The sequence below is a fragment of the Ranitomeya variabilis genome, chromosome 2 (assembly GCF_051348905.1).
Source record: "Ranitomeya variabilis isolate aRanVar5 chromosome 2, aRanVar5.hap1, whole genome shotgun sequence".
In the NCBI taxonomy this organism is placed as follows: Eukaryota; Metazoa; Chordata; class Amphibia; order Anura; family Dendrobatidae; genus Ranitomeya; species Ranitomeya variabilis.
Window position 1 is genome coordinate 22245069 of NC_135233.1, and position 21647 is coordinate 22266715.

General features: G+C 43.1%; 1 protein-coding gene across 3 annotated transcripts in view; it reads left to right on the forward strand.

Moving 5' to 3' along the window:
- Positions 1–10670, forward strand: part of CLIP4 (CAP-Gly domain containing linker protein family member 4) — a 51356-nt gene extending 40686 nt beyond the window's left edge. For all 3 annotated transcript variants that reach the window (XM_077282109.1, XM_077282110.1, XM_077282111.1), the window contains one exon: positions 9146–10670. In XM_077282109.1, the coding sequence (XP_077138224.1) occupies positions 9146–9470 (325 nt within the window). In that variant the 3' untranslated portion in view covers positions 9471–10670. The remainder of the gene's footprint in view (positions 1–9145) is intronic.
- Positions 10671–21647: the final 10977 nt, after the last annotated feature.

The following is a 21647-nucleotide window of genomic DNA, read 5'->3' on the forward strand; positions in this document are numbered from 1 at the left end:
GGACAACCTTCGGCAAAATATGCGCCCCATGGGCATAATCCTACATGCAAAATTCAAACGACCGAGCAAAGACTGTAATTCCTTCAATGTCACTTTCTTCAGCTTAGCTACGCGACTCACTTCCTGCTTCAGCGCCAACAATTTATCATCCGGAAGCCTACATTCCATATTTTCAAAGTCTATCAGAATTCCAAGGAAACTCAACACCGTACAAGGGCCCTCAGTTTTTTCCCTAGCAAGGGGAACTCCGAAATGATCAGCTACCCACTCCATAACCGCCAAAATATTCCTGCACACATTCGAGTCAGGAGGACCTATGCACAAAAAGTCATCCAAATAATGAATGACGGATGGCACACCAGCCACGTCTCTAACCACCCATTCCAGAAACGTACTAAAGGATTCAAACAAGGAACACGAAATAGAACAACCCATCGGTAGACATCTGTCTACATAGTAACCATCATTCCAACACATCCCCAACAACGGGATGCTATCCGGATGAATCGGAAGCAAACGAAAAGCCGACTCCACATCCGTTTTTGCCAACAAGGCTCCTGGCCCATAACAGCGGACCCAATGCACCGCCATGTCAAACGACGTATAAACAACTGAACTCAACTCCTGCGAAATGCCATCATTCACAGACAACCCCCTTGGGTACGACAAATGATGAATTAAACGGAATTTATTCGGCTCTTTTTTGGGGACCACCCCCAACGGCGAGATGATCAGCCCCTCTACCGGCAAACAAGTAAACGGACCAGCCATTCTCCCCAACTCAACCTCCTTCCTCAACTTATCATTCACCACACTTGCCTGGGCCACAGCTGACCTCAAATTCTTTTTTGAAAATGGAACAACGTGTTCTGGAGGAGGGATACGAAAACCCTCCGCAAAACCCTGTGCAATAAGACCGGCCTTCTCTCGATCCGGATACCTACTTAGAAAGGGGGCCATTCTTTCCAGCCTCACTGGCGTCTCCCCCTTGACCGGCACCCACTGACGGCTTGCCTCTCGCTTTTTTGAAACATTTGGAAGCCCCATGCGAAGCTCCGCTACAATGGGAACACACATGTTTAAATCTGCAGGTGTTCCCAAACTTACACTGGCCCTCATTGAATTGCCAGCACGTTCCTGATTTTTCTTTAGATCCCTGGCCGCTACCGCTATGTCCCGCCTGTTGTCCGGAGCCACTTCCGCTCCCATGAAAGGACTGCCCGTATCTGCAAGGAGCCATCACTTTTAACCAGAGCCCGATGTCCTTTTGATCCCAGCGTATATCAGGCCTTACCGCTTTCCTCTGCCGGAACTGCTCATCATAGCGTAACCAAGCCTGTCCGCCATAAGTACGATGCGCTTCACCGATCGCATCAAGATAAACAAATAAACCGGAACAATTCTCCGGTGCCTTTTCACCAATTACGCTGGCTAGTATAGCGAATGCTTGCAACCAATTAATGAACGTCTGCGGTATAAGCCGCCACCTCCTCTTCTCTTCTTCCTCTTTCTTACTATCGTCCTTTTTTCCCTTATCAAGATTAAACTTTTCTAGTGGCAACAAAGAAAAAATCTCCACGTAATCATCGCGCCAAATTTTTTCTTTTACTTCCTTTTTCAAATGAGCCCCCAACGGCCCCTCAAAACACACATATACCTCGCCCTTTGCTCTATCATCCAACTTTACCGTGTCCCCTTTATTCTTCTCCGTTTGCACGGATACCGACACTCCCGACACTGATGGCGACTGCTCGCCCATTACCAGATTCCCCAAATCCATTGTAGATGAACCCGAGGCCCCGGCCCCAGGTAGCCAAGCCATGGCCGGTGATACCACCGTTTCCCTCACTGCCCCACTCTGTAATCTACTCAGCAATTGCGACACGCTCATCAATACATCCCGCAACGCAGGCTCCGACACCCCGCTGCTCCCTCCAATATCTAGCGCCTGCCCACCCGACGCCTGATCACCTCTAACCCCCTCACCATAAGCCCCCCTGGGCGACAAGTCAGAAATAGCACGGTACTCACCAAGCTGCGCAGGTGCTGTGTCCCTGCCAGCCGTGCGTCCCGCATCCCGCCGATCATCCCCAGCATCAGGTTCTCCGTCCGACCACGATTCTTCGGCACCGACGTGCTGCTCCCGGCCCGCGCCCCTGGCCTCCACATCACCAGGGGGGACCTGAGCGTCTGCTGCTCCACGTTCGGCCGACCTCCTTCCGGACCTGGACCGTACTTGATCCGCTGACCTCTGTTCCCTCTCAGGTTCCCGACCACTCCGCCTGCCAGACAGTGGGGGCCCACTGCCCGCCGCTCCTCCAGACCTGCGCTCGTCTCCCGCCGTCCTCGGCTCAGATGCCGCCTGCACCGCAGCAACCGCCGTCATCCGACCTCCTACACGCCCTCTGCCCGGCCTTTCTCCTGCCGTCCATCTTCCGCCGCTCGCCGCACCTTCATTCGTACCGCCGGTACCCGCCGCCCTGGACGTCCCGCGGCTGCGCTCCTGACTTGCCGCCGCCGCACTCCTGGTCATCGGAGCTGTGGGCCGAGCTGCTGCCGTCCTCACTCCCAGCGTCGCTCCTCCACGCTGCGCGCCTCTTCTGCTCCCCACACCGACCGGCCGGCAAGGAGGATTCCTGCCGGAGGGGGCACAGCGGGGGGACGCCGCACCGCTGCACCCGGCCTCCGCAGGGTCCCTGGAGGGGCTCCTAGGCCTGCGCCGGCCGCGCGTGCTCACCTCAGGTGAGAGTCGCTGCGGAGGCCTCGTGCGCCGGCCTCTTCTGCTGCTGGGCTCCGGTGCTCCCGCTGTTCCCAGCAGCGCCGCCAGCTGCTCTTCCAGCCATCCTCCTCTTCTGGACCTGGCTGCCTCTCTCAAGCGCCCCACTAAGGTATCCACCGACTCCATGGCTGATCCCTCACAAGGCCTGTTCAGGTAAGGAGAAAGGCTGTGCGGATGACTAAAATCCTGAACTGCCAGCTAAAGTGTGCCCAGTTTCCCGCACTTTTTCCTATATAGCCCCCACCTTCCTTCCCATAACCCCTCCCACTCTACTATTAACCAATCCATGTGGCTATTTTTATTTAAAATTGGAGCCCATGACCAAGCACAGTCATGGGGGGCCTCCATTTACTTCGCCTATTCCTGCCCCCTCCTGGATCAGTAATGTAATGTATGTACACAGTGACTGCACCAGCAGAATAGTGAGTGCAGCTCTGGAGTATAATACAGGATGTAACTCAGGATCAGTAATGTAATGTATGTACACAGTGACTGCACCAGCAGAATAGTGAGTGCAGCTCTGGGGTATAATGCAGGATGGTTCCTTGCGATTCAGCACTACTATCGGGCTTCAGTCTGTATTTATAGGTCCCTTTCTGCCTGACACTTGTGGATGCCGCAGTTTGTCCCCCATGTGTCGGCCATGTGTTCACTATCTATTCCCCCGTATGTTACAGGCGCAGATGCCTCTCGGCTGAGGAGATTAGCGGCAGCACATCAGACCTGGACTTTATTCCGGCTCCAGTCACTAATCATTTGGGGGAAGGGGGTCCGCAGTAAAGAAGTAGCACAATGTCTGTGGTATGGAGTCCCCAGGTCTCACCTGCCGCCACCTACATGACATTTGTGATGTTGCCTCACTCCCCAGTACGAGCGAGTGGCGGTATTTTACAGCATACTACCGCTTTAAATGTTGGAAAGCAGTAGAGCCGACACACAGAACGAGTCGATATTTTTCAAAGTGGAACCATTTTGTAAAATTTTAATTTTCTTTCCTTTCTGATACATAATGGAGCCGATTTACGTCGACCTTTTCTTCCAAATAGCGGTCCCATGCATTTCCCCAGTAATAGGTTCGCCTGGTTAAATGGAGAGCCGAGCCTGTGACGAGCGGCAGCTTAAAAGCAGCTCCGTCATCCCGGGCGGCACAGAGCCGTAAACGCTCACAGCGGGATCCACATCTAATGATTCCTGGCTCCACGGCTTTTAGCAGAACTCTAGTGAATGAGAACGTGACCGTCCCCGAAAACAAATACGACCAGAACCCCGATATCAGCCGGAAATGTCAAACTTATCAAATGTCTCCACGGCGGCTGGAAAGGAGTTTTAGCTTCTGTTTCTTTTATAAAACTCTGTACAAGCAAACAAGTAAGAAATGTAAGGTCACCGCGATCCCCCGACTGTAACGAAGGACGACCGCTGCCGAGCTGTAATTATGTGCTCCATAGAAATCCCAGAGAGAGGTTATATCCACCGGGGCCGCACAGGGTTATTATACCATTATAATCTCCTCGTTCTGCAGAGAAAAGGCTGCGATTATGTATTATAGTAGTTATATTCTTGTGCATAGGAGCAGTATTATAGTAGTTATATTCTTGTACATAGGGGCAGTATTATAGTAGTTATATTCTTGTACATAGGGGCAGTATTATAGTAGTTATATTCTTGTACATGGAGCAGTATTATAGTAGTTATATTCTAGTACATAGAGGTAGTATTATAGTAGTTATATTCTTGTGCATAGGAGCAGTATTATAGTAGTTATATTCTTGTACATAGGGGCAGTATTATAGTAGTTATATTCTTGTGCATAGGAGCAGTATTATAGTAGTTATATTCTTGTACATAGGGGCAGTATTATAGTAGTTATATTCTTGTACATAGGAGCAGTATTATAGAAGTTATATTCTTGTACATAGGGGCAGTATTATAGTAGTTATATTCTTGTACATAGGAGCAGTATTATAGTAGTTATATTCTTATACATAGGGGCAGTACTATAGTAGTTATATTCTTGTACATAGAGGGCAGTATTATAGTAGTTATATTCCTGTACATAGGGGCAGTATTATAGTACTTATATTCTTGTACATAGGGCAGTATTATAGTAGTTATATTCTTGTACATAGGGGCAGTATTATAGTAGTTATATTCTTGTACATGGAGCAGTATTATAGTAGTTAAATTCTTGTACATGGAGCAGTATTATAGTAGTTATATTCTTGTACATAGGAGCAGTATTATAGTAGTTATATTCTTGTACATGGAGCAGTATTATAGTAGTTATATTCTAGTACATAGAGGTAGTATTATAGTAGTTATATTCTTGTGCATAGGAGCAGTATTATAGTAGTTATATTCTTGTACATAGGGGCAGTATTATAGTAGTTATATTCTTGTGCATAGGAGCAGTATTATAGTAGTTATATTCTTGTACATAGGGGCAGTATTATAGTAGTTATATTCTTGTACATAGGAGCAGTATTATAGTAGTTATATTCTTATATTCTTGTACATAGGAGCAGTATTATAGTAGTTATATTCTTGTACATAGGAGCAGTATTATAGTAGTTATATTCTTGTACATAGGGGCAGTATTATAGTAGTTATATTCTTGTGCATAGGAGCAGTATTATAGTAGTTATATTCTTGTGCATAGGAGCAGTATTATAGTAGTTATATTCTTGTGCATAGGAGCAGTATTATAGTAGTTATATTCTTGTACATAGGGGCAGTATTATAGTAGTTATATTCTTGTACATAGGGGCAGTATTATAGTAGTTATATTCCTGTACATAGGGGGCAGTATTATAGTAGTTATATTCTTGTACATAGGGGCAGTATTATAGTAGTTATATTCTTGTGCATAGGAGCAGTATTATAGTAGTTATATTCTTGTACATGGAGCAGTATTATAGTAGTTATATTCTTGTGCATAGGAGCAGTATTATAGTAGTTATATTCTTGTGCATAGGAGCAGTATTATAGTAGTTATATTCTTGTACATAGGGGCAGTATTATAGTAGTTATATTTTTGTGCATAGGAGCAGTATTATAGTAGTTATATTCTTGTACATGGAGCAGTATTATAGTAGTTATATTCTTGTACATGGAGCAGTATTATAGTAGTTATATTCTTGTACATAGGAGCAGTATTATAGTAGTTATATTCCTGTACATAGAGGTAGTATTATAGTAGTTATATTCTTGTGCATAGGAGCAGTATTATAGTAGTTATATTCTTGTACATAGGGGCAGTATTATAGTAGTTATATTCTTGAACACAGGGAGCAGTATTATAGTAGTTATATTCTTGTACATAGGAGCCGTATTATAGTAGTTATATTCTTGTACATAGGAGCCGTATTATAGTAGTTATATTCTTGTACATAGGAGCAATATTATAGTAGATATATTCTTGTACATAGGGTCAGTGTTATAGTAGTTACCGTATATTCTTGTACATAGGAGCAGTATTATAGTAGTTATAATCTTATATACAACTCTATTTGTACATAGAGGCAGAATTATAGAAGTTATATTCTTGTACATAGGAGCAGTATTATAGTAGTTATAATCTTATATACAACTCTATTTGTACATAGAGGCAGAATTATAGAAGTTATATTCTTGTATATAGGAGCAGTATTATAGTAGTTCTATTCTTGTACATAGGGGCAGTATTATAGTAGTTATATTCTTGTACATAGGGGCAGTATTATAGTAGTTATATTCTTGTACATAGGGGCAGTATTATAGTAGTTATATTCTTGTACATAGGAGCGGTATTATAGTAGTTATATTCTTGTACATAGGAGCAGTATTATAGTAGTTATATTATTGTACATAGGAGCAGTATTGTAGTAGTTATATTCTTGTACATAGGAGCAGTATTATAGTTGTTATATTCTTGTACATAGGAGCAGTATTGTAGTAGTTATATTATTGTACATAGGAGCAGTATTGTAGTAGTTATATTCTTGTACATAGGAGCAGTATTATAGTTGTTATATTCTTGTACGTAGGAGCATTATTATAGTAGTTATATTCTTGTACATAGGGGTAGTATTATAGTAGTTATATTCTTGTACATAGGGGCAGTATTATAGTAGTTATATTCTTGTACATAGGAGCAGTATTATAGTAGTTATATTCTTGTACATAGGGGCAGTATTATAGTAGTTATATTCTTGTACATAGGAGCAGTATTATAGTAGTTATATTCTTGTACATAGGGGGCAGTATTATAGTAGTTATATTCTTGTACATAGGGGGCAGTATTATAGTAGTTATATTCTTGTACATAGGGGGCAGTATTATAGTAGTTATATTCTTGTACATAGGAGCAGTATTATAGTAGTTATATTCTTGTACATAGGGGGCAGTATTATAGTAGTTATATTCTTGTACATAGGGGGCAGTATTATAGTAGTTATATTCTTGTACATAGGAGCAGTATTATAGTAGTTATATTCTTGTACATAGGGGTAGTATTATAGTAGTTATATTCTTGTACATAGGAGGTATTATAGTAGTTATATTCTTGTACATAGGAGGTATTATAGTAGTTATATTCTTGTACATAGGAGCAGTATTATAGTAGTTATATTCTTGTACATAGGGGTAGTATTATAGTAGTTATATTCTTGTACATAGGGGCAGTATTATAGTAGTTATATTCTTGTACATAGGAGCAGTACTATAGTAGTTATATTCTTGTACATAGGGGCAGTACTATAGTAGTTATATTCTTGTACATAGGAGCAGTATTATAGTAGTTATATTCTTGTACATAGGGGTAGTATTATAGTAGTTATATTCTTGTACATAGGGGCAGTATTATAGTAGTTATATTCTTGTACATAGGAGCAGTATTATAGTAGTTATATTCTTGTACATAGGGGCAGTATTATAGTAGTTATATTCTTGTACATAGGAGCAGTATTATAGTAGTTATATTCTTGTACATAGGGGCAGTATTATAGTAGTTATATTCTTGTACATAGGAGCAGTATTATAGTAGTTATATTCTTGTATATAGGGGCAGTATTATAGTAGTTATATTCTTATACATAGGGGCAGTATTATAGTAGTTATGTTCTTGTACATAGGGGCAGTATTATAGTAGTTATATTCTTGTACATAGGGGCAGTATTATAGTAGTTATATTCTTGTACATAGGAGCAGTATTATAGTAGTTATATTCTTGTACATAGGGACAGTATTATAGTAGTTATATTCTTGTACATAGGAGCAGTACTATAGTAGTTATATTCTTGTACATAGGGGCAGTACTATAGTAGTTATATTCTTGTACATAGGAGCAGTATTATAGTAGTTATATTCTTGTACATAGGGGTAGTATTATAGTAGTTATATTCTTGTACATAGGGGCAGTATTATAGTAGTTATATTCTTGTACATAGGAGCAGTATTATAGTAGTTATATTCTTGTACATAGGGGTAGTATTATAGTAGTTATATTCTTGTACATAGGGGCAGTATTATAGTAGTTATATTCTTGTACATAGGAGCAGTATTATAGTAGTTATATTCTTGTACATAGGGGCAGTACTATAGTAGTTATATTCTTGTACATAGGAGCAGTACTATAGTAGTTATATTCTTGTACATAGGAGCAGTATTATAGTAGTTATATTCTTGTACATAGGGGCAGTATTATAGTAGTTATATTCTTGTACATAGGAGCAGTATTATAGTAGTTATATTCTTGTATATAGGGGCAGTATTATAGTAGTTATATTCTTATACATAGGGGCAGTATTATAGTAGTTATGTTCTTGTACATAGGGGCAGTATTATAGTAGTTATATTCTTGTACATAGGGGGCAGTATTATAGTAGTTATATTCTTGTACATAGGAGCAGTATTATAGTAGTTATATTCTTGTACATAGGGACAGTATTATAGTAGTTATATTCTTGTACATAGGGGCAGTATTATAGTAGTTATATTCTTGTACATGGGGGCAGTATTATAGTAGTTATATTCTTGTACATGGGGGCAGTATTATAGTAGTTATATTCTTGTACGTAGGGGCAGTATTATAGTAGTTATATTCTTGTACGTAGGGGCAGTATTATAGTAGGTATATTCTTGTACATAGGGGCAGTATTATAGTAGTTATATTCTTGTACATAGGAGCAGTATTATAGTAGTTATATTCTTGTACATAGGGGACAGTATTATAGTAGTTATTTTCCTGTATATTATGGTATTCAGTTTCTTATGACTTGTTTGTATTTCATTATCATCAGGTGGTGATTTTGGTGGAGGGTTTTTTGTTCTGTTTTATGATGGAAACCACCTTATTGTAACCATATTTCCTTCCTCACTTGTGGACAGGCCTCGGAAGCCAACTCTCCGCCGCAGCTGGAGCAGCACCAGTTCCACCAGCACCAGTGATGGGGGCGTAAAGCTACACACGGGGTCCCAGGTCTTACTGACCAGCTCCAATGAAATCGCCGTCATACGCTACATTGGACCCACAGACTTTGCCCCCGGCGTGTGGTTAGGACTGGAGCTCCGCTCAGCCAAAGGAAAGAACGATGGATCTGTTGGCGAAAAGCGATATTTTCACTGCAAGCCAAACCATGGCATCCTGGTCCGACCCGGCAGAGTGACCTACAGGGGCATCAATGGGTCCAAACTGGTGGATGAGATTTGCTGACCCCCCCCACACACATTCACAAGACTGGACATCATCTGTGAGAATTGGGAATTTGGGGCTTAATCTGAATATTTTTGTAATATCATTTATCTGATTTCTGTTTTTCGCTTTTTTTTTGCCTTTTTACTTGTTTATTAATGGAAATGTATCTGTAAGTAATGTGCCCATCCTCCACAAGCTTGGGCGATCAGCACTGATATTGGTGTATATATCTCTGTCCTTTATCACAGACATCCCTTTAATATAATTAGACGCTGTGTAATACTTTGTTTCCCCTGCGGGGGCACTGCAGGGAACTTGAACACTTGCTGACACTTTTACTTACAGATCACATATGATTGCTGAGGATCCGAACAGGTGACACTGTTTGATCTGCGTATTTTCGGTGAGCCATTATAATTAGGGGTAGTCCAAAGCAGAGAACCCCTTTATTGCCCCCTGAGTTACTTTTGTAAGGTAAGAACGTTAACATTTTCTTTTCAATGAGTTTATGATTTGATAGTAACATAGTAGTGAGGAGTTGCTCACTACAATCTTCCTGGGGTAGTAGTGAGACAGAGCTCAAAATCAGGGTTTTTTTTTTTTGTTTTTTTTTTTACCCCCTGCAGCCACCACTAGAGGGCGCTCCTAATGCATTGCAGCATGCACTCGGCTCCTGAGCTCCCCCTTGTGGCTGTAGGCAGAAATTTATCATGCAGGCCTTTGGAAATCTCCCCATCGTACATAAAAAGGTCGTGAGGTGCTGGATCCAAAAATGAGATGGTAATAAACAATAGAGTGTCACTTTATGGCATGCTGCACTTCTTTACCAGAACTTGAACTTTTTCATGGAAACGGATTTTTGATATTTTCAGTAAAAGCTTTTGATCATTTCCTTTTACTGTTTCTCTAACTATAGAGGCAGAAATCTTGTGTATTTATATGGACTGTTTGTGGTGCGGAAGCCGGCGCTTGACTGAACAGAAGCACTTTTAAAGCGATTGCACTTTTTTTTTCCTTATTATCAATAATTTTTTTTATGTATATTCAGGTGATTTTCTCCTTTTTGCAGCAGCTTTTGGGGTGCACTGTGTAGAGTCCAGGTTATTGGTCTCCATCTCTGTTTAGCGTGGACTCCAATTACAAATATTTTTATTATGTTACGTTTATTTGTAATTTTTCTCTTTTGTAACATTTTTCAGTATTAAAATCTGAATATGAGGTTTGGTAAATGTTGTGATTTTCTTCAGTGAAATCCATCCATACTCCATTCACATCCAAAGCTGCAATCACAGAATGTCTCCAGAAAACGCACAGCAGAATAGTCAGCAAGAACATGTCTGCTCTCCCGGGCTGCAAACAGTAGAAAACCCAAATTCGAATGCAGCTTTGGATGTGACCAGAGCATAAGATGTGATACTTTGGAAATATTTTACAATCCGCTGACGAGATCTGTGATGGGATGAAAGGAAGACTGGCTACAGACGGTAAGTGGAGCTCTTCATTACGGAGACTTCGGGCCTCACTGCTCAACTGATTTCCTCTTCTGGTCTGATTGCGAGCTGCCATTTTTTACGGGGTCGTTGATTGCAGGAGCGGAGATCTTCTGTATTACTGAACTAGGAATATATATATATATATATATATACTCTTGACAGCAGCAGTTTATTTCAGTTTCAGCCTTGACGATTTAACCAAAATGTGATATTTTATGCTCTAGTCACATCCAAATCAGCATCACAAATTCTGATGAGAAAAAGCGTAGCCGACTGAGACATGGTTCCAAAATTTTATATAAACTTCCTCATTGTTCAGCATCTGAGAGCCTGCAGGAAAGCTTTTGGATGTGAATAGAGGATTTATTAGAGGGTTGTAACGGCTCCACCTTGGTTGCAGCTCTGGATGTGACTGGAGTATGTGATGACTGGAAATCCATAAAACCAGTCATGCAAAAGTTGTTATTCCAGGTGAACCATAAAGAGATGTTCAGCAGTGGAGTATTAGGATGATGAGGGTTGTAGTTCAGACCTAAGTGTAAAAGATGTGTAGTTCTTATTCCTTAAAGCTGGACTCCACGTTAGTGGATATCCCATGACTAGCGCCCCCTACCAGCAGTGAGTGAACCAGATGGATAAATCCTACCTGAATTTTGGAAAGAAAATGGAGCAGGATGATGACTGTGACACGGGGAAAGAAAACTGCAGCATTGGATGATATTCTGCGTGGCGTGAGCTCTTTTCTTCCTTGGTGAGATGAATACCCTGCAGGACGAGATCTTATAACAGCACGGAGCGGTGGTGCTGGTGCAGCACAGGAAAGAGTCAGGACACAGCAGAGCCAAGCTGGTGTAGCAGAGAAGAGCAGTGGAACTGGATTGGATGTAGCAGAGCTAGAACTTGGATGAATAGTACAAGTAGGCAGCGCGCCGATGCCCTGAGTCCTCCAGCCTGTAATGGGGGCATTGGATCTAGCCCATGGTGGATGGGTGATGCAGCGCTCGCCGCTGGAGCCAGGACGAGTGAGGACCGCAAAACTGTAGTGTGAACAGAGCCTGCATGGAGTGGCGCAGACCGCGTCCTGCAGGGGTCGCTATTCACAGCTCCCCCCTCCTGTTTCTGTTTCCTAAGGGTATGGATGTGTACATTATTATTTGCTTTTACTGAAATTAATCAATTCTCCAAATTAGTTTGAACCCCTTCCGTTTTTAGTCTGCAGCTGCCATGCAGAACTGTGTCTCTATGGTTACACGACTGCATATAAAGCCTGTGTAGTCTGATCCTGGATGAAGAAGGCCGGGTGCACCCTACCTGGTGATCGCCGGCAGATCTCCCCTTTTATACTGCTCTTTGCTGCATCTCTGGAGCATTTCTAGAAGATCGTGTGTACGAAGGAGGACAGACGGCAGCAGCGTGAGCCTCGGGGGAGACGGGAGGTGGATTTTAGACAACCACAGACTCCAACAGACAACGCAGCAAATCTGGAGTACTTAATAGGGCCAACAAGAGCTGCATTCACAATTCTGCTGATTTCATGTTACCAGCGCAGAGCAATAAAGCTAAGGTGCATAATAGAGGGTAGACAACCCGCAAATGCCAGACGGGAACCAGCAGAACAGTCGGTGCAGCTTTGGATGTGAGTAGAGCAGTATTGGCTGACATTTCCTGCACAGACCAGACTAATATATTCCCGGCCTCACTCTCTTCAGTCACCACACAAGAAGCCGACATCCTCTGCTGTCTTTTTGCATCGGGAAGTGGCAGAGAAGTGAGAAGGTCAAACCACGCCGTCTGGATTTTAATATCGGAGCCGCGTGTTTACCAATGCAGCACATTTATTTAGGGGAATTGTGAATTAATTTTTTTTTTTCTATTGAGTAATTTTACAGCTTAATCCAGTTTATGAAATTGTAGTCAACAGTGGAGGATATAGAGGGTGTGAAAACTTTTGCAAATGATCTATTTCCCCAATGCATCTATAATGAAGCATGTGCACTAAAAGGGACTCGATCAGCAGAAAATGACTGGTCAAACCAAGCACAGCCGCTCTGTGCACCCTTGGTGTGGCCGAACAGATCCTTGCATCTTCCCACCTACTTGTTTCCCATCGGTCTCCGCCCTTCTCCTCCTTGATTGACAGCTCAGGCTTCGCAGGCTACTGTGCAATGATCTGTTTGGCCACAACCACAGAGCGCCTGTGCTTGGTTTGAACAGTCTATTTGTGCCGACAGACTCCCTTTCATTAAGGATTATTTGTCGTTTTGGGTTTACAGTTTTTATGCAGACGCGTGTGTCTCCGTGGTTACGGACGGCGGGGTGATACAAAGCCATAAGACAATGACACACAGCACAAGGTGTGATGGGTGTAGAGCATTTATTAATCTCCATGCGCAGACATGTAACACACAAATACAATACAAATACAGGAATGGATACAAAATAGCTGTAGAGGCGACAGTCCTATATATATAATACTGTACATATATCCAGGTCGTTAAATATTATCCCTGATCTGGGCAGCCCCATAGAAACAATGTTGCATATACTGCTTTATACTAAGCAGATGTCCTCAAAGCGTCTGTACACGGTGGAGATGGCGGAGCGCGGCGCGGTCACCGGATAGTATGTATAACAAAGCTAACGGGGCGGAAGGCGGCGGGGAAATGTCTGCTACTACGTGACGGGTGCAGGAAACGGAATGTGCAAAATGCTTAAAGGGTCTGTCCACCTGTGAGGCCGGGTGCCCGCGGTCAGGAATTGGCAGAGCTTTGGGCAGGTGAATCCGCGTGTGATTACTGAACCATACGGAATCACAGCGTCCAATACATTGTACGGGTGACATTTATCTTGTGGAGACTCGTTTCTCCACAATATAGACATGCTGCAGTCTGGAGAGACGTGCCACATGTCTGTCTGCACGGGCGTCTGTGGACACACAGTGGATATAGGACTGTCCAACCCGCAGTGTTTACTGACCGTGGGAACAAACCCTGAAAATCCTAGTTTATTTATAGAACGAATCTACATCAATTGTGTCACCTTGTAACCTTATTAGTTATCCTGTATTATACTCCAGAGCTGCACTCACTATTCTGCTGGTGCAGTCACTGTGTATATACATTACATTACTGATCCTGTCAAGTGACTGCACCAGTAGAATAGTGAGTGCAGCTCTGGGGTATAATACACGATGTAACTCAGGATCAGTAATGTAATGTATGTACACAGTGACTGCACCAGCAGAATATTGAGTGCAGCTCTGGGGTATAATACAGGATGTAACTCAGGATCAGTAATGTAATGTATGTACACAGTGACTGCACCAGCAGAATAGTGAGTGCAGCTCTGGGGTATAATACAGGATGTAACTCAGGACCAGTAATGTAATGTATATACACAGTGACTGCACCAGCAGAATAGTGAGTGCAGCTCTGGGGTATAATACAGGATGTAAATCAGGATCAGTAATGTAATGTATGTACACAGTGACTGCACCAGCAGAATAGTGAGTGCAGCTCTGGGGTATAATACAGGAGGTAACTCAGGACCAGTAATGTAATGTATGTACACAGTGACTGCACCAGCAGAATAGTGAGTGCAGCTCTGGAGTATAATACAGGATGTAACTCAGGATCAGTAATGTAATGTATGTACACAGTGACTGCACCAGCAGAATAGTGAGTGCAGCTCTGGAGTATAATACAGGATGTAACTTAGGATCAGTAATGTAATATATGTACACAGTGACTGCACCAGCAGAATAGTGAGCGCAGCTCTGGAGTATAATACAGGATGTAACTTAGGATCAGTAATGTAATGTATGTACACGGTGACTGCACCAGCAGAATAGTGAGTGCAGCTCTGGAGTATAATACATTACCGATCCTGAGTTACATCCTGTATTTCCATAGTGACTGATGTTAGATACATTCTATATGTAAACTGGAAAATGGTTACAAACCTGAATATTCTTTTGTTGCATTGAACATAAATTCACCCTGTAAATAATCTGTCCGCCCTTTTCTGCTGCTGAAATTCTCTCTGGAATAACAGAATATTTCTCACTGTAGATGATATGATGATAAATTGGGGGAGTGAGAGATGGGGGTGTACATACTTTGTATTTCTCTTTTCCCTAGTACTCACAGTTCGATGTCCCTCTACCCCATCATAGTGACCCCGGCTGCCCCTATGGAGGACGCTGTTTCTCCTCTTGTCTTATCGGTCTCCTGCGGAGCACAGCGACCAATCAGGCCCTATAGAGGTATCGTTGGGGTCTCTGACTGGCATTGTCTTCTTTACGGCCACCAGGAGTGACCTCCGTTCTGGGGGCGCAAACCGTGAATTGCTTTCGAGTTCCATCATGTCTTTTACTCCTCTCACATCTAGAGCTGCATTGACATTGTCCTCAGAGCAGGGAGCAGCAGATGGAGGCGAGGTCCTGAGAGCTAACAGGAAGGCAGAGCTGTGATTGCTGCTTTGTGTGACTGGGGTCTTCATAGATGATGTGACTGCTCCACCGCGTGTTACTTTGCATCTACACCAAATTACATTCTTTACCTTTTAAGTCGCAATCCGCCAAATAGTGGCTGCAGCTCTGGATGTGACTGGAGTATAAGACATGATGTGGATGACACTGAATGCTTGATAATGCCGATAAGGGAAAAAGGTTTTAGTTTTCCATCTTTCAGGCATCGATGTCCGAGAGATTGGTGATCATGGCGCACAAAGCACAGCACCAAATTTTACCTTCTGTGCCCATAACCCCGATTTCCAGGCCGTGCCCTTTTCAGACTGGTTTCCCACCCCTTTAATGTACATTTTGACCCTTTTTATGAGAGATCATTTCAGGATCATTCAACGAAACCACCTAAAAGTGCTGCCCCCTAGGCGCAGGTCCGGGTAGTGCATAGGTTTGCCAGTTCCTGAACATTGCAGAACGGTTGGACAGTCTGATTTTGGTTGAGGCTCCGCTCGATCTACCTGGACTTACACGTCCCAGGTATTTCTGAGGGGGGAGGCCTAGGATTGGGAAAATAAATCCACTTTTTATCCCCCCCCTGAAAACGGCATGCTGTTTGTCCATGGGCTGTGTCCGGTGTTGCAGCTCAACCCCATTGACTTCAATAGAGATGATCTGCAATACTAGACATAACCCATGGATAACAGCAGTGCTGGTTTGGTGGAGGGGAAAAAAGAAAAGGCAAAACCTTTAACTAGAAAAATTCTATGTATGAAATATAGACACTAAATACTACATAGATCACAGGTGTTCATGGGCCGACGTATCCTCCCTGCCATGAAGCATGCGGCTGCCGACTAATGGTGGGAGAGAGGAGGATGGAGCTGCCTCCTTCACAGGCTGGACACAGAACCATTACTGGTGGCTGTGTCTATTACAGACTGGGATTTACCTTTTTTTTTTTTTTTTTTTTTCTTTGGTGGGAGATGGGAAGAGTCTCATCTAATCTAAGTAGAGCCGAAAGTTTTTTTAAGGCCGGATCACTCCAAGCTACATTGTATCAGTCCCTCCATTTTTAGTAACAGAAGTCAAAATTCAGCTCCAGTCCCAACATTGTACGTGTAGCCGTCCATCCCTGCTTACTAATGGTTTCTAGATCTTGTCTCTGCAGAGCTTCCTCCATGCTTCCCACAATGTTTCTGACCATTTCCTACCTCAACGCCTTTTTGTGTCTCAATATTGTCTACAGTGGTCGTCTGTTTATTATTGTCTCTGCTCGCCCCCAAATCTGCCTTATGTCTTCCAATATTTGCCACCTAGACGCCCTTTTCATGTTTGCTCTTGGTTTGCAATACTTTTTCTCCACATCTCCTTCGTTTCTCATGCCGTCCAATATTGTCTCTGCTGACCCTGCTCGATGCTTACTAATGGCTTCCAGTGTTGTCTCTGTAGACCTCCCTACATACGTTCTCACTTTCCACAATCCATGCTCATTGTTTCCATTATTGACCCTGTAGTCCCCCATCCCTGCTCCCTAACATTTTCTTATGTTGTCTCTGTAGACCTCCCATCCACCTCCATGTTTTCCCTCCTGTAGAGAGGACATGTATCTCCGCTGAGTGTTAAATGTCACATTTGAGCCTTTAGTGATCTCTCAAACTTTGTATGACATGGTTTTTTTTTCTACCTGCTAAAAAAAACAAATTGGATCAAGACTCTCGGGCTGCTTTGTATGTAACACCGAGAAGGAGGCAACTGGGAGCCAGAGTTCTCGAACAATTTCTGATGAAGGGCTCGAAAAAAGTTAAGGTATGTGCACACTGATTTTTTTTTTCATTGAAGTACGCTCAGGAACCCAACCTGAGCACTAAAGAAACGTTAGGAAGAAAGAACTTGTACATTGTAATGTGAAAATGACCTGGTGTTCACTTCTGTCTTAGAAGAATCTCAAAAGCCTGAACATATGATCTGACCCCTCTTCAGCCGGCCTCAACTTGGAAGCCGCACACTTCTATATATTAAAAAGTAATAAAAAAAACTATAACAAAAGTGTGAAAAAAAAACTACTAACAGAGATTCTTCAGGTCAAAAGACACCAGTGGGTCCAGGAGTATCTTTCTTTTTGATAAACTCTGCATATATGCTGGCGTCTTAAAGATGAAGTGTGCACAGTCTGAAGTGGAGTAGTCGTCGCACTTCTCTAGTGTGAAGTTGGCTCACTGCTCGTGTTGTTGGAGTAGGATCAACTGAGAGGAAGATGGCAATGGCAGAGATTTTCCAGATCTCCATTTCAGAAGAAGAAGTTCCCGAGTGATGGGAGAACTCTGGGAGCCTGTTTTGAAGGAACACCAACTTTTTGATGTTTGGAAGGAAAGGACATTACCCTCTTCTGATGAAGTAATGATCCCCCTCTACTCCTCTTTGGTCAGGCCTCATCTGGATACCGTGTCCAGTTCTGGGTATCACACATTGTAAAAAAGACATTGAAAAACTGGAGCAAATTCAGAGAAGAGCGACCAGGATAGTGAGCGGACTGCAAACTATGTTCTACGAGGAACAGTTAAAGGATCTGGGAATGTTTAGCTGGCAAAAAAAGAAGGCTAAGGCCGGCGTCACACTCAGCGTATGAAAATACGGTCCGTATTTTATGGCCGTAATACGCAGAAATGTTCCCAAAATAGTGATCCGTATGTAATCCGTAGGCTGGGTGTGGCAGCGTATTTTGCGCATGGCATCTATCGTATGTAATCCGTTTGGCATCTGTACTGCGAGATTTTCTCTGGGAACTTTTCCCAGGCTCGAGTTCATATGAGGACATCCAGCAGGGGGCGCATCACCGCGACTCAAGGTAACTACAGGTCATTCCCCTGCATTACATTCATTCACAACATTTTACAGACAGAAGCACACATGCATTAGCAGAGCTCCTGTGTGTAAAATGATTTAACCCCTTCAGATGGATTTACAGCTTGGGACTGCCAGAACAACGGAAGGTATGTGATATTGGTGATTTTTTATTTTACCTTTTTTACAGAACGAGGGTCTTCAGGTGGATTACCAGTATAATAAAATATTACAACACCCTGTGTCTTTATTTCATTAACCCCTTTCTGACCTCGGACGGCATAGTACGTCCGAGGTCAGATCCCCCGCTTTGATGCAGGGCACCGGCGGTGAGCCCGCATCAAAGCCGGGACATGTCAGCTGTTTTGAACAGCTGACATGTGCCCGCAATAGCGGCGGGTGAAATTGCGATTCACCCGCCGCTATTAACTAGTTAAATGCCGCTGTCAAACGCAGACAGCGGCATTTAACCGGCGCTTCCGGCCCGTCACATGATCGGAGGTCGGCGATGCTTCAGAATAGTAACCATAGAGGTCCTTGAGACCTTTATGGTTACTGATCCCCGGCAGCTGTGAGCGCCACCCTGTGGTCGGCGCTCACAGCACACCTGCATTTCTGCTACATAGCAGCGAACATCAGATCGCTGCTATGTAGCAGAGCCGATCGTGTTGTGCCTGCTTCTAGCCTCCCATGGAGGCTATTGAAGCATGGCAAAAGTAAAAAAATAAAAAAAATAAATAAAGTTTAAATCACCCCCCTTTCGCCCCATTCAAAATAAATCAATAAAAAAAAATCAAACCTACACATATTTGGTATTGCCGCGTTCAGAATCGCCCGATCTATCAATTTAAAAAAAAGCATTAACCTGTCGCTAAATGGCGTAGCGAGAAAAAAATTCGAAACGCCAGAATTACATTTTTTTGGTCGCCGCGACATTGCATTAAAATGCAATAACGGGCGATCAAAAGAACGTATTTGCACCAAAATGCTATCATTAAAAACGCCAGCTCGGCACGCAAAAAATAAGCTCTCAACCGACCCCAGATCATGAAAAATGGAGATGCTACGAGTATCGGAAAATAGCGCAATTTTTATTTATTTTTTTTAGCAAAGTTTGGAATTTTTTTTCACCACTTAGGCTTCTTTCACACTAGCGTCGGGCTCGGCCCGTCACAGTGCGTCGGGCCGAGGTTGCCGACGCTAGCGTTGTATACGCCGCACAACGGGGGCAGCGGATGCATTTTCCAGCGCATCCGCCGCCCCATTCTGAGGTGCGGGGAGGTGGGGGCAGAGTTCCGGCCGCGCATGCGCGGTCGGAAAAAGCGGACAGTCGGCAGCAAAAAACGTTACATGTAGCGTTTTTTTGTGCCGACGGTCCGCCAAAGCACAATGCATCCGTCGCACGACGGATGCGGCGTGTGGCAAAGCGTCGCGTAATGTTAGTCAATGGAGAAAAAACGCATCCTGCAAGCACTTTTGCAGGATGCGTTTTTTCTGCAAAACGACGCATTGTGACGGATTGCAGTTAACGCTAGTGTGAAAGTAGCCTTAGATAAAAAAATAACCTAGTCATGTTAGGTGTCTATGAACTCGTATTGACCTGAAGAATCATAATGGCAGGTCAGTTTTAGCATTTAGTGAACCTAGCAAAAAAGCCAAACAAAAAATAAGTGTGGGATTGCACTTTTTTTGCAATTTCACCGCACTTGGAATTTGTTTGCTAGTACACGACATGGTAAAACCAACGATGTCATTCAAAAGTACAACTTGTCCCGCAAAAAATAAGCCCTCACATGGCCAAATTGACGGAAAAATAAAAAAGTTACGGCTCTGGGAAGGAGGGGAGCGAAAAACGAACACGGAAAAAAGGAAAATCCCAAGGTCATGAAGGGGTTAAAATACTTTTAAATAATGTGTGTGTTTTATTAACCATTTCGTACTATTGGATTAATAATGGATAGGTGACATAATTGACGCCTCTCCATTATTAATCTGGCTTAATGTCACCTTCCAATAGCAAGGTGACATTAACCCTTCATTACCCCATATCCCACCGCTACACGGGAGTGGGAAGAGAGTGGCCAAGTGCCAGAATAGGCGCATCTACCAGATGTGCCTTTTCTGGGGTGGCTGGGGGCAGATGTTTGTAGCCAGGGGGGGCCAATAACCATGGACCCTCTCCTGGCTATTAATATCTGCCCTCAGTCACTGGCTTTACCACTCTGGCGGAGAAAATTGCACGGGAGCCCACGCCAATTTTTTCTGCGATTTAACACTTTATTTTACAAGCTACAGCGCCCAAATTTTGCACATACACACTACTAACATTAGTAGTGTGGAATATGCAAAAAAAAGGATATGAGATGGTTTACTGTATGTAATCATGTCTCATATCCTGTCGGGTTTGTGAAGGAGATAGGAAAAGCCGGCAATTGAATTACCGGCTTTTCTATAGAACACCGCTGCGTATTTCTCGCAAGTCACACTCCTGGTCCGTGTGTAATCCGTATTTTTCTCGCCCCCATAGACTTTCATTGGTGATTTTTTTGCGCAATACGGTGACAAACGCAGCATGCTGCGATTTTCTACGTACAAGACCGTATAATATGGATCCGTAAAATACGGCAGATAGGAGCTGGGCCATAGAGAATCATTGTACCGTATGCAATCCGTATTTTCTGCACCTCTCATACGTCCGTAAAACTCGCTAGTGTGACGCTGGCCTAAGAGGAGACTTAATAGCTGTCTACAAATATCTGAAGGGCTGTCACTGTGTAGAGGGATCATCATTATTCTCATTTACACATGGAAATACAAGAAGCAATGGCATGGAACTGACAGGGAGAAAATACAGATTAGAGATTAGAGAAAACTTTTTGACAGTGAGGGTGATCAGTGAGTGGAACAAGCGGCCACAAGAGGTGGTGAGTTCTCCTTCAATTGAAGTCTTCAAAAAGAGGCTGGGCAGACATATGTCTGAGATGGTTTAGTGACTCCTGCATTGAGCAGGGGGTTGGATACCAGGACCCTGAAGGTCCCTTCCAATTCTAAATTCTAGGATTCTATGATACTGACCTGTACAGAGGACTATGAATTTGCACTGTAGACTTGGAAATCTTGTGAGAATTTTGAGCAACTTTTTTCACCTTTTCAGTGTACATTACAGAATACAGATGTTAAAGTCCTTTAAAACCTCATTAAACTGATGACCATCATTAGTCATGTACAAGAAGATCAGCCATTAAAGATATAGCTGTAAATGTGTGTGTGTGTGTGTGTGTGTATATATGTATATAATGTGTGTGTGTGTGTGTGTATGTGTGTGTATATATATATATATATATATATATTTATTGTCATTTCCCACAATCCTTTTTTTTTCAAAATTTTATCCTG